At 37.0% G+C, this 20,620-nt stretch overlaps 1 protein-coding gene across 1 annotated transcript in view; it reads right to left on the bottom strand.

The window, feature by feature from the left end:
• cdh13 (cadherin 13, H-cadherin (heart)) overlaps positions 1-6,955 on the bottom strand; it is a 369,140-nt gene extending 362,185 nt beyond the window's left edge. The window contains exon 1 of the mRNA XM_089116363.1: positions 6,767-6,955. Coding sequence (XP_088972489.1) covers positions 6,767-6,811 — 45 coding nt within the window. The 5' untranslated portion in view covers positions 6,812-6,955. The remainder of the gene's footprint in view (positions 1-6,766) is intronic.
• Between the last annotated feature and the right edge of the window lie 13,665 nt (positions 6,956-20,620).

The following is a 20,620-nucleotide window of genomic DNA, read 5'->3' as shown; positions in this document are numbered from 1 at the left end:
CTGAAATTGTGCAGCATAAGCATCTAGAAATAAACATGTATCATGTTTACCGTGACATTCGGCTGTTCTCGCTGTGAAATCTGTGTACGTGTGCATGTCTCTGTCCTCAATCCTCATTTTGCCTCCGGCTCCACAGGTCACCATGCACAACAAACACACAAAGTTAGACAAAACGCCACATGGATACCATTCGATTAATTACTTCTTCCAACTAGTTAGATCCAGTGTCACAGATCATCGTCCGTGTTTACTGTACGGCGCAAGGCACTGCAATTATATTTGGATTGGCTAATGCAGACTAGGCCGTCTGGGTGGTTTTAGATAGTTTTAAAGAAAGGTTTCCAGCAGTAATTGTCTATGAATCTATATGCAAATACAGGAATATTATATAAAATTTCCACTTCTCTATGAAGGAAGAGGCAATCCAGAGACGTCTGGCGTGCCACACGCTGTTTGAAAAGTGGATTAGAAGATCCAGGCTTTTGAGGCTCTCCTCACAATTATCTGTCTGATGGTGGGATGATCTATGCAAACAGAGAGAATATAGACTGAGAAAGAGGAAAAGAATGGCACTGGGATGGATAGAACCTGGTGAAATGAGAGGACTGACAATGTGGGGATTCTAATGCAACTCTTCCTCTAAATAATGGAGCAAACTAGAACACAAATAAGCCTTTTTTTTCCCCCGACTGTCACTGTCTTCAAATCAGTTACATTCATATAATGAGTTGGAATTGCTGATACGGTCTTGGTTGAAATGAGCGAGCAGCTCTGGGATATACTGTCTTTCATCTTCACCTTTGCTTAAATCTCAAAAAAGGATAGTTCAGCCAAAAATTCTTTTAAAATTTATTTTATCATTTACTCATCCACATGCAGTTACTAATAAATTGCTTTCATTCGTTTGACACAAAACACAAAAAGTGAAACTTATCCTGGACATGTTATACCATAAAATTCAAGTAAACAGGGAAAGGTGTGCTCAAGCCCCCAAATCATATACAATAATTAGCAACAGTGCCTAAATCAACAATAAAATAAACCAAACTACACTCTTAGAAAAAAGGGTTTATTGGAGTTCTATATTAAGAAGCACAGGGTTCTTTACTCAACTCCAAAGAACCTTTTATGCTAAAAAGGTTCTATAATGACAAGAAAGTACATTATTACATATATTACATCTGCAACATTTTGTAGTTGTAATTAATAAATGTTTATTAAACTGTTGTAGTAACTTAATATCATATTTTAATCATGCTGACATGCTGGAGGAGAAACTACGTGTGATGTTGATTAAGTACAAAAAATTATGTATACATTTTCTAACCCCCATATATTGAATTTTGAGATCATTAATATGCATTCATAAATACATTTTACGGTCTTGATATTTGTTTATAATATAAAATATGAATTCCGGAAAGAACAAAACAAATGATAATGAATGAACCCAAAAGGTTCCATATAGAACCTTTTTCCTGGTTTACGAAAGATTATTATTGAACCCTTAAAAAGGCTTCTGTATAGAACCTTTTAGGTGTTCCAAATACGTAGCGCTGATAGAACCTTTTAAGGTTCTAAATAAAACCTTTTCTTCTAAGAATGTACATGCATTAAATTACAATTGTAATCGATGGTTACAAAAAAGTCACCCTCCGTCATAGCTACTGTATCAAAGGACAAATGGCAACGAAAGATGACATTTGATCATGAGGTGCACAAGAACCAATGACATTTGATGGACATCTGATGTCAAACCTGGCAAGTGACATGTAACTGTAATAATATTTGATTGTGGAGATGCAAAAACAGTTTGAAGTGCTACAAAATGGCCAGAGGTGGTAAATTTGGAAAGGAAAGGAAAGGAAAGGGAAAAAAAGAAAAAGGTAGAGGAAAAGTAAAGTCTTTTAAGTGTAAACCACAATGATATGTAGAAAGAGATTAAGAAATTGGTTCCTCGGCCTTGTCCTGCTTACCACAGTGTGTATTTAGCTGCGTATTTATGAATATCTTCAAAGCATTTACAGCCTAAGTAGTTAGTGAATTTATAGTCTAAAAAGTCTCTACAAACAAATAATTATTGACCTGTCTCTGAAAAAAATCATTCTGCTTTGATATCTTTTTTCCCATTACCCAAGCCTTTTGACTTAGCGCCTACTCCACAACGTACTGGCTACATAGAAGCCAAACACACAAAATTGGGCCGCTGTGCTCCCACTCTGGGAGCCAAGAGAGATGCTGTAGGTCAGTGGGTCTTGACCTTTGAGACCGTAGACAAGTGCAACAACCGCACCAGGAGCGTTCTGTAATCACCCATTCTTCAACATCAGCTGTAACCCACATGCACAAACAACAAATCTGCCATGAAGGAGTTGCGCAATTAAGACAAAAATCAAACCTAACCTATGCAGCTAAAGTAATGACCTTGGTAGCAAGTATAAAGGAGGGTCGACACAGGGAGCGATCCATTCAGATCCACTGTAGTGCTAATGACTGGGTGCTCTCATTATCTCCATCATTACCAGACCTTCATTTAGCGTATTGTGCTCAATAGCTGGTGTGTAAATTAATCAAGATTTCTCACTGTGGTAACACAAGCTTCCTCCTAATGGCACATTTCAAAGATGAAAGTACGAGTCAAAGCACAGTCCCTCGGCAAGGTTAAATAGAAACCAGACCTCCCAGGTTTTCTCTGTGCTTCAGTACAAGGTCACCTAAGGTCATTGCGAGGACCAGTTTCAAGTTAATATTGGCAGTTATTCCCTGGAGGTGAATGCAGAAACTACACCATACTCCAAGCCAAAGCAAAACACATTTATCCTTTTTTTTCTCAAATATCCATTTAAGATATGATATTTTTCATGCTATACATTAATATGTCCAATTTTAACATTTAAAATTATTTTATTTTAGTTTTTATTTTTTTTTTTTATCTATTTAGACAAAGCTGTAAATATTTTAATATATTTGACCAGAATTTTTATATCATTGCATCATGGTGTTATTTATTATTCAAATAGTATTATAGTATTCATTAATATTTTGAAAAGGCTTTTATTTTTATATATTTAGATTTCATTTCAATTTTTGGTTAAGTTTTAATGATTTCTGTTGAATGGTTTCTTTATTAGGTTTTTTAGCTTTATATTTATTTCAGTTTTAGTTTTTTTTTTAATACTTCAACAAACTTATTTTAGTTAGTTATCAAGGCAACATTTCGAATTTGAATACTTTAAATATTATTTTTATTTTAGTTTAGCTTAATTAAAATATTTTCTTTAACTGTCACCGTATCCTAACTACACGCGACACCGCAACATGCGACAAAAGGCATCTTTTCCATCTTTTCCAAGTTTTTGTCGACGGCGACATGCAAAGTTTGTGGGCGAGACTCCGCCCACACGCTGTACTGAATGGCTGTGATTTTTGATTGACGTGTGGCGTCTCACAGTTGCGTCTAGTGTGGACAGACACACTTGCTGTCGTTGGAATTTTTTTCGCGTCGCGTGTAGGACACGGTGTTAGTTTTAGCTTTAGTTGACAATATTTCGTTTTTCGCTGGAACAGAGAGCAGGGTTTATCTTATTGAATCAAAGGTGCTGTAACGGCATTCCTGACCATTCCTACCTTATTCATTGACCTCCTTGGTGAGGAAATCACACCACCAATGGAACTGCAACCTAATGCATTTAGAGTAATGCTAAAGGATCTAAACACTAAATGGGAAAATCTTAAATAATCAAGGTGCTTTGCATTTTGAATTCATAATTAATCGGAAACGCAATCGCAAGTATGGAGTGAAAAAATCTCAAGCAACAGGGTTTCTACACCTCACCTCCATTTGCTGAGGACGGATGCTATATATACACACTTGCACTCTGTAGCTGGTGATGAGCACCCTAGACACACAGAGTGGACACAGCTGAAGCTAGCCCTTCTGCATGACTGCCTTTAGGCTTTGCGACTAAAGGGAAAGTGTGATTGTGTGTGTCTGTTTGTGCATTATGCCCTGGCTGAAGCAATGTGCACCTGTTACCCTTGCAATAAATAGAAATGACACCAGCCTAAAGCAGCGCCTCTTTCTCTCATTAAGACTGATGAATCACCGGAGTAACACATAAGTGTCAGCGAAGTCATCAAACGTGCACCATCCGTGTCACAGCACAAGGTCGTCAAGGGTAAAAGGGATGCAAAGAGCAAATCAGAAGTGTTAAGTCTGGCCTATTCAAGATTTATTCAGCTTTCCTGTAGCTCAAAGAGTGCAGCAACGCCAAGGTCATGGGTTCGATTCCCAGGGAAAGCAAGTACTTATAAGAATGTAAATGTGCACCTCGAAATGCAATGAAAGGAGCTTTGGATAAAGATGGAAAGTCAATATGTGCATCCTGGAGCGAACAACATCCTCTTGGAACTTTAAATGGCCACACTGACTTATCTATTACCCGAGATATTGGGCAGCATGTTCTTTCCCGAAGAATCCTCGCCACTTAGGGATCTTACAGCAACTAAGGGACATTATTTTCCCTTCCATTTCTCTTTTCTTTTTCCCATTTTCTGAGGGAAACTGGGTAAATAGATAAGTAAATAAAATAAAACACAAAAGCAATGGGGGAGAGAGCAAAAGATAAATGTCTGCACCTTACGGGTATCCCACGCTTATTCTGAATCATTGCAGCGGCTCGCGACTGCTTAACGTTTCATTTTGGAAACAGGGATTTATAGAGGGGGAAATTCACAGGCTCTGATACGCAAGGGAAACTTGGCGCCCTACCTGCGCGACTATAAATAAGATCCTTCTCACTTGATCACACACGGAGCCAGAGAGGGAAAAAATGGATATTGCTCCGATGGCCAGGTGGATGGTGGGTGCGGAACAAACAAGTAAAGAGCATTGTATGAAGCTATAATCTATTAAGAGTGGTTTATCAAATAGGGGAGGTAAACAAAGACAACATCTTGCTTACAAAGAATGTGCTATAATCTCTACAGACTCCCTGAGGATTCAGAGCATTGAGATTCACAGCTATAAAAGTAACAGTGAAGCATCAAAGAAGAGCTGAAATGTGACTAATGCCCAATAAGTATTAATAATAAGTGAACAATGATAGCTTTCTTGAAGTTCTCAAGAATAAAGTGTCTTTTTTAATCTGCGCACAGTGGCTAGAGTTTTCTGTGCGATAAACAACAGTAAAAGATGCTGTATGAAATTACCTTACGTACTAATTAGTAATCCATAATTACTTTTATCTAACACATCCATTAAATGCATGTTATGTAGGGCCACAGCAGTCACATTTAAGGACTATGAGCTGAGAGTTTGAGCAACCAGGGCACCTGTTGTTCATTATCCCGTACAAGGAATTAACTGTTGAGCAGTAGCTTACAAATGAGCCATCAGCATTTTAAATGCAAGAGGCCATATCAATGTCTCCTTCACCCTCAACTGGCTATGCCACTGACAACTGTAATGCAAATGTAGCTAAAGAACTAGACAGGCAATATTGAATGCCTATAGTATAAACAGCATCGGGTGACCTATCGTAACAGCGATTCTAAATCGCTTTGATTTAGGAAAGAAAATCGTAAAAATGACCGACTGGAACCAAAAGGAGAGAGTTGGTAACTAAAGATGGTAGCTGGTTTCTACCTGATCTAAGCTGGTTAGTTGGTGCAAGCAGGTTCATAGCTACAAATGTCCCAATTGACAGCTGCTCTAAACTATTGTAGCTGTAGTTTTGTTGCAGATCCCAGATGTTCAACCAGCTTGATCCAGCAAATGAGCATCTTAGACAAACTATAAACCAGCTTAAATGTTTCTGAACATTTGATTCCAACCGTTTGAAGTGAGCGCGCGTGTTAGTTCGTTTATCAATTTCGATTATTTCATTTTAACTCTTCGATTAAAGAGAGACACGATCAATTACTCATTTGATTTATTTGTTAGTCTCGTTTGAGGTGAATAAAGCGGCTCTTTGACTGTCAATCGCTTGCTTTATTTCTTTGATTGCCATCTTGTTTATTTATCTATTCGAATAAAAAGGGATGCAGTCAATCGTTTATTTTATCTATTTATTTATTTGTCTCGTTTGAAGAGAGGCACTTTGGTGGTTAATCGCTTGTTATATTTGTTTGTCATTCTTTGATCTTGTTTATTTGGTTTGCGTTCTCTCAGAAGTAAACGGAATAACGTTAGTTTATTTGTTCGTTAATGGTTTGTTAGTTTACTGATCTCATAATCGAGTCTTCAATCGTTTATTAGTTCGCTCATTTAGGCTACTGACTTTGCTGTATTTTGTGAATGGAGAAGGGCTCCGTGAGTAAGCCCGTCGAGTGAATGTCTCCTGATGATGAAGGGAGCTAAAGGAGCGCTCAACTTCAGAGCTGAGCGGAATATAGATGCGATCTGAGACTGAGTTTGCTCGTGAAATGCACCCATCTGATCCCAGTGCATTGGACTTATTCACACGAACAGACTTGTCTAAACGTCTGACGTCAACGTTCTATGCATTAGAGACATCGCTACCGCGATAGATTATTAGAAATAAAGAATTAACATGTTTCATTAGCCTGCTCTCTATTCTTTTTGTCGTGGCATTCAGCTATCTCAGTGCAACTCCAAATTCTCAACGAGTTGTAAATACGTGCAATGCGTTCACAAAATAATTTCTCATTTTTAACTACAATAAATTAATGCAATAAAAAACACCTGAGTAGCAGCTCAATCATTATTCCCAGAACATAAGAGAATGAAACCTCTCGCGCCTACCTGGCAAACGAGGAATGCGATGAAAATGCGGGTTCCGAACTCCATGGTCTCAGATCAGTGGGAATAATGTTCAAAACAAGATGCTGGTCGGACCAGCGCTGTTCATAATTCCAGAGTCGCGAGAGTAAAGCCCCTCTGCCTCGAGCTGCCAACTTCCCAAATAGAACTGCAGCCTCGTGAGCAGAGCATTGGAGTCCACCACCAATAGATTTATGGGGGGGGGGGGGGGGGTGTCTTCTTTGACGCTTATACATAAACCTGACATGCTAGCATTGATGTTAAAGTAATAGTCTCAACAGCTTTGCATTGCATTCCTTTGATTTTTTCACTGATTTTAAACTTTCCTTTTTTGAAAGATAATGGACAGTTTAATATAGGGTCATATATTGCACATTCACTCAGTTAATGGAAATAGACAGATTAACCAGACATCAATAGTTCCAGAGGGCTTGCTGTGCTTTTATGGTTTAATACAATAAGTAGCCTATATTTTTCTTTCTTTTTTTCTTTTTTTAAATAAGGGAAAACTGCTTATGATTGATTGGTCATCAATCTAAACTTTATATGTGCAACGACTCTCAGCTGGTGACAATAAAATGGGTCACACGCCTGTTCTGATTGGGTTATGAACAGGAGGATGTAAGAATCCGATGCCAATAATAAAATGCAATGAAGCATAAGCATTTTCAGCATAGCTAATTTTAAAAAGCTTTAAGGAAACAATCTCTCCTAGTTAGGGACAATTTTCAGAACCTAAAAGCATAAGTTCTCTGAGGAACTGGTGAAATAGTGATATAAAATGATTGACAGCTAGACAAATTCAAATTACTGTGCTGGATCAGCACTTGATGCCTAATGTAAAATTTTATCATCATCATCATCTTCTTCTTCCACTTATCCGGGTTGCGGGGGCAGCAGCAGAGATGCCCAGACTTCCCTCTCCCCCTAGACATTTCCTCCAGCTCTTCCGGGGGGAAGACCGAGGCGTGCCCAGGCCAGCCGGGAGACTAACCCCATAAGGACAACAAATTCACTAAACTTTTACAACCGCATCTAAAGAGTAGTTTTGATTTGTTACAATCATGAGGTTTAAATTGGCATATGTGTGTCTGGATTTGTCCTTACAATACCACAGCACACTGACACTTGGATGACAGTGACACAGCAGCTAACCTCCTATTCTCTTTTGGATTTTGTCACACTCAGCAAAACACTCTCTGACCTTAAGTTCTACCTGAAACTTTTTTATAAAAGATGATTTTTTTTATTTCCATGGTGAAAATATTATTTTGTCTATGGTCCATGTTCGAAAGAGATTTTAGTCCCTTGTCATGCCGAGGTGATCTTTTTATTGTTTTTTTAAAAAAAAATTGACTGATGGAGATCAGAAAAGAATGTATAATAAAATCTCAGTAAGTACACACTGTCCAATAATGACCACAGATAATCTGAACTGAATATCTGATTCACAGTGCCTCAACAACATGGTAAGTCTGAGAAGTTAGTCTGGACATCATAAATAGCTAAAATAAACAACAATATTTAGCTCACATGGGGGTACAAATGACAGAAAAATTATATGTGCCACATCCATATGACAACTAGTATTTTATCAAGAATGTGGGACCATTTAAAATACTGTATTTACATTCCCGTGTGAAAAAATAAACTGGATTGGGTCATGAAACACTGAAGATGTTGTTTGAGTAATTTATTTTGCAATTTGATAGACTTTTGTATCATGAATGTCTTCGATGTACCTGTGTGTGTATGAATTGTAATCGAAAAATTTGTGAACACTTGTGCTGAAATTGTCTTTCTCAAACAGTGATCAATCACAAACAGCATACGAAAAATGCTGAGTTGTTTCAAACCAAATTTGGGTCAAATTTGGACAAACCCAAATGTTGGGTTAAAAATGAAATAAATAAAAAAATACAGTTGAAAGTGAAAGTTGAAGTTGGGTTTACATTTTTAACCCAACATTTGGGATTGTCCATATTTGACCCAAATTTTTAAAGTGCAACAAGGAGCTCTGATTCAAATGCTTCTTTCTTGTAAGATATACATGGATCTTTAACATTTTACGTCTGTTTCTGGATATTAGTTCACTAAACTCTTGTCTCATCATTTGTTTTTCCCCCTATGTGCCATAAAACATGACATGGATTATTATAATCGTGAGAGCCAGTACAACTAAAAAATGTTCGGTCATAATGACTCATGAATCCCACACTGAGCATAAACAAATATCCTTTAACCAACTAGTCCCGGGGGTTTTAGGCCAAAACGTTCAAAAAGAAGAGACACATATACACTCTCAGAAAAAAGGTACGAAAGCTGTCACTGGGGCTGTACCTTTTCAAAAGGTACACTTTTGTCCATTTTAGGTACTAATTTGTACGTTTTATGTGCTAATATATACATTTTATGTGCTAATATTTACATTTTTGGTGCTAATATGTACATTTCAGTAATATGTACATTTTAAGTGTTGATATGTACATTTTAGGTGTTAATATGTACATTTTATGGGCTAATATATACATGGTATGTGCTAATATGTACATTTTTGGTGCTAATATGTACATTTCAGGTGCTAATATATACATTTCAGGTACTAAAATGTACATTTTAAGTGTTGATATGTGCATTTTAGGTGCTAAGAGGTGCTAATATGTTAATTTTAGGTGCTAATATGTACCATTAAGGGACCACTATGCACTCTTAAGGTACAAAAGTGTACCTTTTGAAAAGGTACAGCCCCAGTGACAGCTTTTGTACCTTTTTCTGAGAGTGTACAGCTGTGCTTCTTTGAGCACTCCTTTGTCACTGTTATTTCAACATGTCTTAGATGCACATCAAGCTAACGTGACACTAACTGTTATGAAAAACAGTGAGGCCATATACTTGCAGACCATGGATCTCTATAACATCACAGACAATATCAAGACATCGAACTATTTCAGCTTTAAATGCGTGTTAAAAACACAGCAGACAAAATACAGAGATCGAAAGAAAATGCTAAATCAAAATACCACGTTTTTCCTATTATAGGCCGAAAGGTTACAGTCTCATCAAATCTCTCTCGCCCTGTCATCGCCCTTCCCTGTTCCTGTTAAAACTTTGACTGAGTGCAAAAGAACGGAAACCTTTTCATTTTTGAAGGAAGAGGATGAATAAAGACTAAAAGATAATGAAAGACTAATCCATTCATATTCAACTCACAACTGCAGACATATTCAAATGGATAGATTTGTGCATATATTTTTGGGAGGTATAGATAAAGGGGAGGGGTTATGATGCGTACCATCACCTCAGAAGCCATCATCTCCCCCTCCGCACCTTCCCTCTATTCCCTCTCTCTCTCTCTCTCTCTCTGAAAAATGAGGCTAGAAATTGTTGTGACGTCCTGAGGAATTGCTTTCTCAAGACAATGTTGCAGAATTGTTGCGCTATTTCTTTTTATCGAAGGATCCGGGCTGTAAATAGCATTACGGCTGCTTTGGATTTGTCTAAAACGCATATGTTAAAAAAAAAAGGTGTGCGAGAGGAAGAAAAACGCTGGATTGTCAATGAGGCGATGAAGAGGGAGCCACCTGCAATATTAAGTGAAAAATGAAGAACTGCACAAAAAAACAACGTATGAGAACGATTAAAATGTCAAGACAAGAGCAAAACGTTTTAAGATAACATATCTCCTCTTCAGGAGTGAATACATAACTCTCCTGGTTCAATATTCACACACATGAGATGCAACTTCTTTATAAAAAGTTCAAAACGGAAAAACAGAAGAGACTTTTCCTTGTTCTTCCCTTTTAGAAAGTACCAAATCACCAATTTTCTAAAATTTCTAAAAATGTCTTTGACCTCAAGAGACTTTCGTTATCTTGCGCTGATTATGACATCCGAAACTTGTAAATACATAACACATTTTTATATTCAGTTAACTTTTGCAAATGGCTTTATATACTGTATATCATTTGTAAATGTTAACATGAGTGATTGCTGTGGGGGGGGGGAAACGGGACAACTGGAGCTTTTTCACTTTTTGGACTTATCTTGACATCCTGTTATCTTGACATCCTGTTATCTTGACGTCTTATTATCTTGTCTTGAAAAGGGAGGGTTGAAAATATCTCCTTGTATTGAATGGGAGTAAGAGTGATGGAAAATATTCTAAAAAGGGAACAGAGCACAAGTGTTAGCATGGAGGGCAGTTGCAACAAAATGGCAAAGAGGCACAGATGCATTTAATAAAAAAGCAAAATCAACAAGGCTAAAAAAGGAACAAAGGAAGTGTTTACAAGTCTGTAAAGTGATGGAAAAAATAGTTCAGGTTAGTACTCACCTTAAAGCATCATAAAGCTGTGTTTTCTCAAGATGTTAGGTTTACAAGACATGTCTTTGAAGGTTATTTCTTCATTAGGTCTTTGTATACAGAGTGATGAATGTATTCTTACCACAAGATGCATATTTTCTTTTCAGCAAGGTTTCTTTTCACCTTTCACCATTGCATAAGCAAGGCATCTGCCAAACAAAAACCAAAGGTCTGCTTTAGGTACAACATCGATTAATATTCTCTAACAAAACAAGTCTATGATCTCAATTGAAAACAACAGGTAAATAAATTTGACTTACTTTCATTATGATTTTCACATCCTTTCTGCTCACTATGTGAAGTAATAAATAGTGAAATCAGAAACGCTACCAGTCTCCAGAGAGCTGAACCTTAACCAAACAAGTAAATGAAAACGTCTATCTGCATGTTGCCCGATTATTCAGACTGATTAAATAAATTTGCCGTAACAAAAACAAGGGCAAACTGTGACATAATGCATTGCAATTGTTTTATTTTTTTAAATGCCAGCCATGGTCATGTTTGCAGTACAATATATGGACCTTTTACCTCTCACTGCCCAACAAAAAAAGTATATGCCAGCTGGACTGAATCCACACGCTCATTTGCACGCAGTCCTCTTGAGGATGTAATTACAAATAATGGACACTAGGTGAGGCAAAAGCCTCCTTCTCAGCAGGTACAGGATGATGTCCAATGGAGTTCTCCCTCTCCCTGTCTCTGTCCAGGCGAGAAGCTTTTGTCCTTGGGAGTGAGCATGTGATGCACTGCCAAAATCGGAGCCGGAGCGGGGGCAGGTGAAGCTCCCATATGCCAGCACTGCTGGAGCAGATTAATGGTCCCTTCATTTGATGTTTTATTATGTCTATCCATTTTCTCCCAAACAACACACCTTTCTCTTCACGTCTTCAAGTCTTCTGTTCTAAATGTGTGAAATGTGTGATTGCAAGAAACAATTTTAAATGTGTTTAAAGGGGTTGTTCGCCCCCCCAAAAAAAACATTCATCACCTCCTCCAACCCGATCTCACGAGAATTCGTACGAATTTTACGAGGTGGCTAATTCGTAACAATTAGTACGTTTTTGCTAAATCGTACATATTTTACGAATTGGACAATTTTTATGAATTCGTACGAATGACCTACCCCTGACCCCACCCCTAAACCTACCCATCACGTGGGTTTGGACAAATCGTACGAATGAGGTCGTATGAATTAGTACGAATTAGCCACTTTTTAATCACTCGTACGAATTTGTAAGAATTGGTCGTGAGATAGCATAGCTCCCTCAAGCTGTTTCAAACATAGACATATTAGGCTATGTCTATGGTTTCAGACCTGTATGAGAGGCTGTCAATATAACTTAAGCACTATGTACACATTGTCTGAAGCCATATCATAACATTGTGTGAGGTTATGATTTATGAAGCCACCAGTGAATTTAGGCATCAAAACATTATAATGTATAACATCAAAAATAGATGTTTGCTAATGATAACATTTACCCGTGTTATTATTAGCGTTTTTAAAGATTAACTCTAAGTAACTTCTTTTATGATAGAAAAAGGTCATATAAATCAGGAAAACGATCATGCTCTGACATTGGCACATTTTGTATCTTTAACTTTTATGATGCTTTTTGTCATTGACAGTCCCTTGACACCATTAACTTTTATGGCTGGGAAAGATGCAACATGATCTTGCCTATACGTTTTGTTGTCAAAATGAACAGAGAAAATCAATTAGATTTGAAACAACATGATTAAAGGTAGGGTAGGTCATTTGTTTTATAAACACTTTTCGTTATACTGGTTTAAACTTTCTTCACATTCTGATAGTAATCAATAATAGAAGTGGTCTAAATATTAAAACATGGACATATACTGCATCTTCTGCGGAAATCTCAAAACCAAAAAATGTTTGTTCAATCATTGCATTCAGTCCGATGATCTAACAGCCTGTAAACATAATTTTTCAGCCCGTTCTCATCCAAAGGCGTCATATCCTGACGATTTTGACATTTTGTCTACATCCAACGCACATGGCACCCTTTAGCGTCAATATGAGACGCAGATATATATGGGCAAGAAGGCGCCTCCTAGTGGTCTAATCCTAAACCTACACCAGAACTAAACCTATAACCAAACAAAACTCTGTGCATGTTATATTGACGCTAAAGGGTGCCATGTGCGTTGAACTTAGACAAAATTTCAAAATGACGCCCTAGGATGAGAACGCGTTTTTTTATGCCTCTGTCGGCAAACCCTGCTCAAGCAGACATCATACTTCATCAGCACGTTCCATAAGGCTATGCAGAGATGTACACTGACAATTACGGAGTAATGCAAACAGCAGTCCCCTTTTACAGTTCTTTTACAGTTCTTTTATGCTGGGTTCACTCCATGTTGTAAGCACTATTACAACATAGCAACCTCTGCTGTTCTACCTGGAGCAGTTCACGTCCTCAGACTTGGACTTATGCCTTTGTCAACACTATCAATGGCGAAATGAATCTGCAGCAGTCAGGTTGAACAGGTCAGTGCTCTGTAAATTGTTAATGCTCACTATTATGTTATGTGCTTTGTGAGGTAATTTGGCGCAGTCTATCATCTCGTGATGTTTTGCAGACTACACTGTGTGTGCACGTTCATGTGTTTTGGATGAGGCGTGGCTTTGGAGATGCTCTAAATGTGGGATTTTATGCTTTAAAAGCTAGGTTGCAAGCCTACGTTAACCTTTCTGAAATTACCCCACCTTTACAAGATTCTATACTTAAGTTTTATGTTTTAAACATTTTGCTAAATTCTTGCTGTTTTCAGTACAGTAAAAAGAAAAAATTGCGAATAAAAAAAGGATGTCTTGCTCTACATATTAATATTGTGCTTTTGAATGCCCTTAACTGCTGAAATAATGCTACTTTCCATTCAAATGGACATAGGATTGGATGAATGAATGAATAATGATTGTCCTGAGACTCGTAGTACTCAATTGGTGGGTCATGACACCAAAAATGGGTTTTAAGGTTTGTTCTGCAGGGTTCAATTTTCAAAAGAAAGGGAAAAAAACGCTTCCCGTATTGCTGTAGATACCAAACGGCAAACACTCTGATATCCGTGTACAAATTCAAAGATCAATTGGTATAATATATGTACATGTTTAATTTGGTGCTGTGTTGTGCCCAAAAATCCTGAAGCAAACACATTTATTATAAAGAGAAACACTACATCAATAATAATAATAATATTTTTAATAAAATTAATGAACAAATGTAATGCTAAAATGTTTAGATTTTAGAGAACGAGTGTTTTAAGTCACATGGCAGCAAAGAATTTATAAAAATGCTACTTTAGTTGCTCAGTCATTTGCATTCCATTTGACGATTTCAACCTCCTGACTGAGGTGACCTAAAATGGTGCAAAGGATTCTGTCTTGTAACACACAACCTCTATAGTTTTTCAAACTAAAATACTCATGCAACATGTGGAGTGGCACTTTGTTATATGTCCAAAGTGCAGAAATGTCTCTCCTAGATGCACAAACTCAATACTGACAGAATTTACAGGCACCAATTCATCTGCTGCAGCAGGTGGCCTCATGGACAGTGAGCCCCAGAACATGCCCCGATTTCCATAAACGATAGTTATAGCCAAGAATAAATGAGTCTGATAACTATAAAGCATTTTTATTAGTCAGAATAAATGACTCTGCCCTGTGTCAATTAAACGTCTACTCCACTGATTTGCCCTATGCCCATAGAAAACACATCATCTTTATTTTATTATAGACATGAACTTGTCGATAAACCCCTCACCACATGCACAAACAGTGAAGACACGTGTTGTGAAAGCAAACAGCCGTAAACATAGAAGAAAAAAAATCCCACTCTACGCTTTTCAATAGGCTCTCAGTGGGGATCCAGTCTGCATCATTTCATCAGGAAAAAAAGAAAAAGCAAAAGACCACAATCAAGTCAAAGTTCACTTTCTCAACCAATACCACTAATAGTAAATGGGTCTCATTCGCGAATAATTGCATGGATTTTTTCTTATTTGTATGCACAGGAGAACTTCTTATGAAAAATACCCTCCTAATTAACAACACATGCATGACATACAACATGAACTTGTTCTTTAAGGTAGGGTAGGCAATATTTTTAAAACCAATTTTTGTTATGTTGACTGACACTCTTCACATCCTGATAGCAATCAATAATAGAAGTGGTCTGAATGTTAAAAATCTCTAAGTCTGAATGCAATGATATGATGTCCTACCTGCCTGTCAACATTTGTATTTCCATACCTCAGCGCAGATTTCACACACAAATTTCACATACCTCCAAATACTTTCAAGCTAGCCTCCACATGTCAAAAGAAATGCTCCTGATAAATTATTTGTTATCAAAGCATTAACACACAAACGTCACTGTTATAACATAAAAACAAGCAGGCTAACTTAGTCATGCATGGTTTGGCATGACTGCACGCAAAGTGCGCCCCATAATAATTCCTAAAAAGCTGACATCAGTTCATTGCGATCTCACACATCTCTGTTATTATCAATGAATATTTCATAATATCTACACTTTGTTATAATTTGAGGATTTGCCAGCATACAGAATTCATCACTGAACAAACGTTTTGAGCGGTAAGGGGAGTCTATCGTGAAATGCTTCTGATTGGCCATTGCGGTCCTAGAAATCAACACATACAGTATGTCTGTGATTGGCTCGCTCAATGCTGCAAAAATGTTATAAATAGAAACTCTGGCCTGTAATTCGTTTCTATTTTGTTTTACGTGTTCGTGTTGCTTTTCTGTAACAGATGAATAAAAATGTATTAGTTTTATTTCTATTCATAGATATTTCTAGTTTGCGGGAGTCCCAGCGAATAGTCTTATTCTCCCTCAACCCGAACACAAAGGCGTCATCACCCAGTTACTGTAAAAAACATGCTACCTTTGAAGAAACCCCAATAAATGTTATTTTAACGCATTTTAAGACAGAAATGTTTTGGTATATACATACTGAGCACTTTAATTTACACATTGATTGGTTGTGTTGATTAACCTGCAATTTACACTTATAGAAATAATTAAAAAAAAACAAAACGCCATCAAGCCGAACCATTTAAGCTGCAGTGACAGATCATTATGCTGCTGTCAGACAACACTCTCTAGGGCAGCATTGGATGCACTGCACAACACTTAAAAATGGCATTTCATTTATGTGCTTTCATATTATTAAAACAAATTGTGTCTAAAAGCAACTTTTTCAGAGCAGCTCCCCAGGCACTTTCTTTGTCGCCTGCAGCCTTCCTGACAAATATTGTTGATAATGAATATGTACATGTGTTCCTTCTGTTAGACATGTTACTGGATCAGTGTATTTTGTTGATCCTGGAATATTCCTTTACGAAAACATCTCTATACCCTTAAACAGAAACTTAACCATAACTTAAAATCAGAGGGAATTGATGTAAGCACATAATGTAAGCCTAAACTTGATATAAACTGTTAACTTGTCCTTCAAATCTGATTGGTTGAATGGAACATGTTTCCTCACCTGCTAGAAGCCAAAGCGGTAACATACGGAAGTTCAGTAGAGTCCTATACAGTCAGGCCAAAATCAGTAAAATCAAAAATAAATGCAATCAAATGTATCTCCAATACCTGGTTTATTAATAATGGAAGACTTAGGTGTCCATGATCATATTGAATTACATATACCCACTTCACATAAAAAGTAATGTAATAAAAATAGCTTTTTTTCCAGAGATACAATGAAATCAATATTGAAGAAGTTGATAATACAGCAGACAGACCCAGTCCATTCCAGCACAAAAACACTCACATATACTGTTGAGAGGTAATAAATCGGGATGAATCGCTCAAGAGCGGTGAAATTATACTGTAAGGAACTTACAGTGGCTCTATTAAATATTAATGATCAATAATAAATTTGTATGGTTAATTATGAATATTTGGATACGTTAATTGGATTAACTTGATATGGCTAAATTAATATTACAATCAATTAATCAGTTCGTCCAACGAACTCTTTTGATTATTAATTTATTCTAAGAAAAGGGTGTCTTCCATGGCCACAGAAGAATAATTATTTCTTAGCATGTACAGATCAAGATCGTAAAGGAGACTTTGTTTCTGCAGTGAATCAGAACCAAATACATAAAGTGCACAAGTTTTATTAACCACTTCAGCTCTGCAGCATATTTTGAATTTTTTAGACAATTCGATATATCTGAATTTAAAAGAGCGTCCTGCCCACATACATTGGAGTAAATGGATAAAAATGGTCTCATTTTACAGAAAACACTCTAAATTTTCACACAGTGGTGGAATATTGCATATATTTTATTGTATTTATTCACAATGTTTTGATAAATACATATAAAATCTCAATTTTTTATAAAATTTTTTAATACTTTTTTTTTTTGAAAATCTGTAACTTTGGACCTGTTTTGTCTATGCCTCTTCTGAAAGTTTCTTTCGATTCCACTAGGTGGCAGTAAACAGGGACAAAAGGAATTTTTTTGATATCTCATTGTACTGAAAAGTTATTGAGATTTATCTGAAAGGAGTCATAGTGTACTTTTACAGTATCCATTTTTGATTACTAAAAGAATTGGGCATACTTGACTTTAAAATGGTGTCCTACACTCATACATTGGAGTAAATGGATGAAAATGGTCTCATTTGATAAAAAACATTCTAAATTTCAACACAGTGGTAGAATATTGCATATATTTTATTGTATGTATTCACAATTTTATGATAAATAAGGACAAAAAGTCAGGTTTTGATTTTTAAATTTAGATTTTTAAATTTTGTTTTTAGTTGAGAATCTGTAATTTAGGATCTGTTTGGTCTATTTCCCTTCAGAAAGTTTCTTTTGATTCCACTAGGTGGCTGTAAACAGGGACAAAAAGAATTTTTTTGATATCTCATTGTACTGAAAAGTTATTGAGATTTATCTGAAAGGAGTCACTGGCGTCTCCAAATGTACTTTCGAAGTCTCCATTTTTGATTGCTAAAAGAATTGGGCATACCTGACTTTAAAATGGTGTCCTACACACATACATTGGAGTAAATGGATAAAAATGGTCTCATTTGATAAAAAACACTCTAAATTTTAACACAGTGGTAGAATATTGCATATATTTTATTGTATGTATTCACAATTGTATTATAAATAAGGACAAAAAGTCAGATTTTGATTCATTTTTAAATTTTGTTTTTAGTTGAGAATCTGTAATTTAGGATCTGTTTGGTTTATTTCCCTTCAGAAAGTTTCTTTTGAATCCACTATGTGACGGCGAATATATAAAAAAAGAATTATCTTTCTATCACCTAAGCGGTAAATTTCTTTACCAGACCAGTAGTCAACAATGTTCTTTGCACCGAGGAGCCCCATGTAGACGACAAGTGCCATGTACGAATACAGTTCATGTGCATCCAAAGGCAACCAATGGAAACGTTTTCCAGCCTCCGACCTCTTTTGTGCAAAGCTGTTGGTGTTCATCACAATGGTTTCCACCACAGAGCTTGAGAAGAAGAGCTGGAAGAGCTGCAACGGGGAATAGATCCTGTCCATTACAAGCTGCGCTCCCGGGTTTCTCTTTGGAAGAAAATTTGGTAGCGCTGGAACCTCATCCTCCACACTGCAGGGTCATTCCACCTTTCTGTGCCATCATCCTCTGACATCGCACTTGCTGACCTTTTCGTCCCACGTACAGAAGGAGCTCTGCATGGTAGGAGTTCCACCTCTCTGTGGCCGCCTCACAGAATCACCAACAGATGGTGTGGGGGTCTTGGAGGTTTGAGGTGGGACAACCTCCTTGCTGGTGCATGGCTGATCTGGCTGCCACTCATCGCCACTGTCCAGACTGCAAAACAAAACAAATGTGTAAATACACATTTTATTCAGAAATGCAAGCTAATATTACACACAAAAATTATTCACATATGCACATAACAGATTCAAAATAATAATTTGTAAATCCACATAAGATACACAAATACATGTGGGCAAAAATAAAGGAGCACAACTTGTGCATGCACCACGTCAAATATGACAGAAACATGCAAAATGCATTTCATGTATAGATAATATATTATGTATACAGCTTTGGTGCATTTGCTTTTTGACACATACACAATTTAATTGATGAACAAATATGTGCATGCATGTTCGTTTTAGTATGTGTGCTAAAATGTTACATGCAGATTTATTTTCCAGGCATTTATTCATCAATTGAACTGAAACATGACACACCTGCATGCATCAATGAAACTGAGGAGCAACACCTGGAAACATTGCATGCAACCATTGCAATTGAAGCACGTGCAAACTACAAATATGCAACAAAGAAAAGAAAAAAAACTTTTTAGCACGTGTGCCCCAAACAGCTTAGCAAAACCACCCAAGCATATTTGAACTATGGCAAAAATATATCCATGGTTATGCTCGTTTATTATTGCATGCATATGTTTTTGGGTGCAAAATGAATATCAAATATACATGCACAAACATTTACGCAAAAAAAACAAAACGAAGAAAAAAAATGCACATGCATTAGCAAGACCACCCATGCTAACGCATGTGCGTTTTTGAATTAGAGCGCGCATAGTTTGCGACATTTCTCGATGTCTAATGCATGAATATTTTAAACAATTGTTGCATGCATTCGTTCATGAAATAAAAAAATATAACGTTTATAAGTTTGAATGTGTACTTACTCAAATCCTGGATCCTCTCTGAGTTCAGAAGCAGCCAGTCTGACAGAGTCGAAACTTGCATTACAAGTCTCAGTGTCGCTCTCTCGATCGAGCTCCGCCAAAACAGCCTCGACACCGACAAAAACCTTTCTTGAAGCCATTGTCCAAAGACAAAACACTCCAAAGCACGCAATAACTCGAAAAACACTGTCCAAATCACCAAACTATCCCGAACTTTACTCCAACTCGTCTGCGTCAATCGCTGGCGCCAGCTGAAATTTGAAGATGAAGCCCCGCCTTCTCGTCTTTAGAAGGCCAAATCTCAGCATCTGAGTGGCTTAGAGACATGATCGAGGTGTCTATTGGTAGCTGAGAAGCTCAGCTTTCCTGACGTACGACGCAATATTTGATGACGTCATCAAAAATTGCGGCTATCGAAGACAATCAAACCTAAGATTTATCAGAGGATTTGCTCTTATCTTGCACCGCATGTTTTGATCTGGACATCGGTGACATATTACAGTGTCATTTGACCATGCATGCTCGTAGACATGTGAAAATGGTCTCATTTTGAAGAAAACAACCTAAAGAACGAGCTGATATAAATTTTGTGGCTAGTAGCTCTACACGGAGGAAGTGATTCGAACAGGAATATGACTCATGTGTTTGCTTGTTCAAAAAACTCGATTCCGTTTTCGTGAATCTTTGGATGATAATGTTACTGTAATGTTTTGGATCGGTAAAATAAACTGCACAGTGATAT

The sequence above is a fragment of the Pimephales promelas genome, chromosome 10, assembly GCF_988280905.1.
Source record: "Pimephales promelas chromosome 10, fPimPro1.hap1.1, whole genome shotgun sequence".
In the NCBI taxonomy this organism is placed as follows: domain Eukaryota; kingdom Metazoa; phylum Chordata; class Actinopteri; order Cypriniformes; family Leuciscidae; genus Pimephales; species Pimephales promelas.
This window is presented reverse-complemented; position numbering and strand designations above follow the sequence as displayed.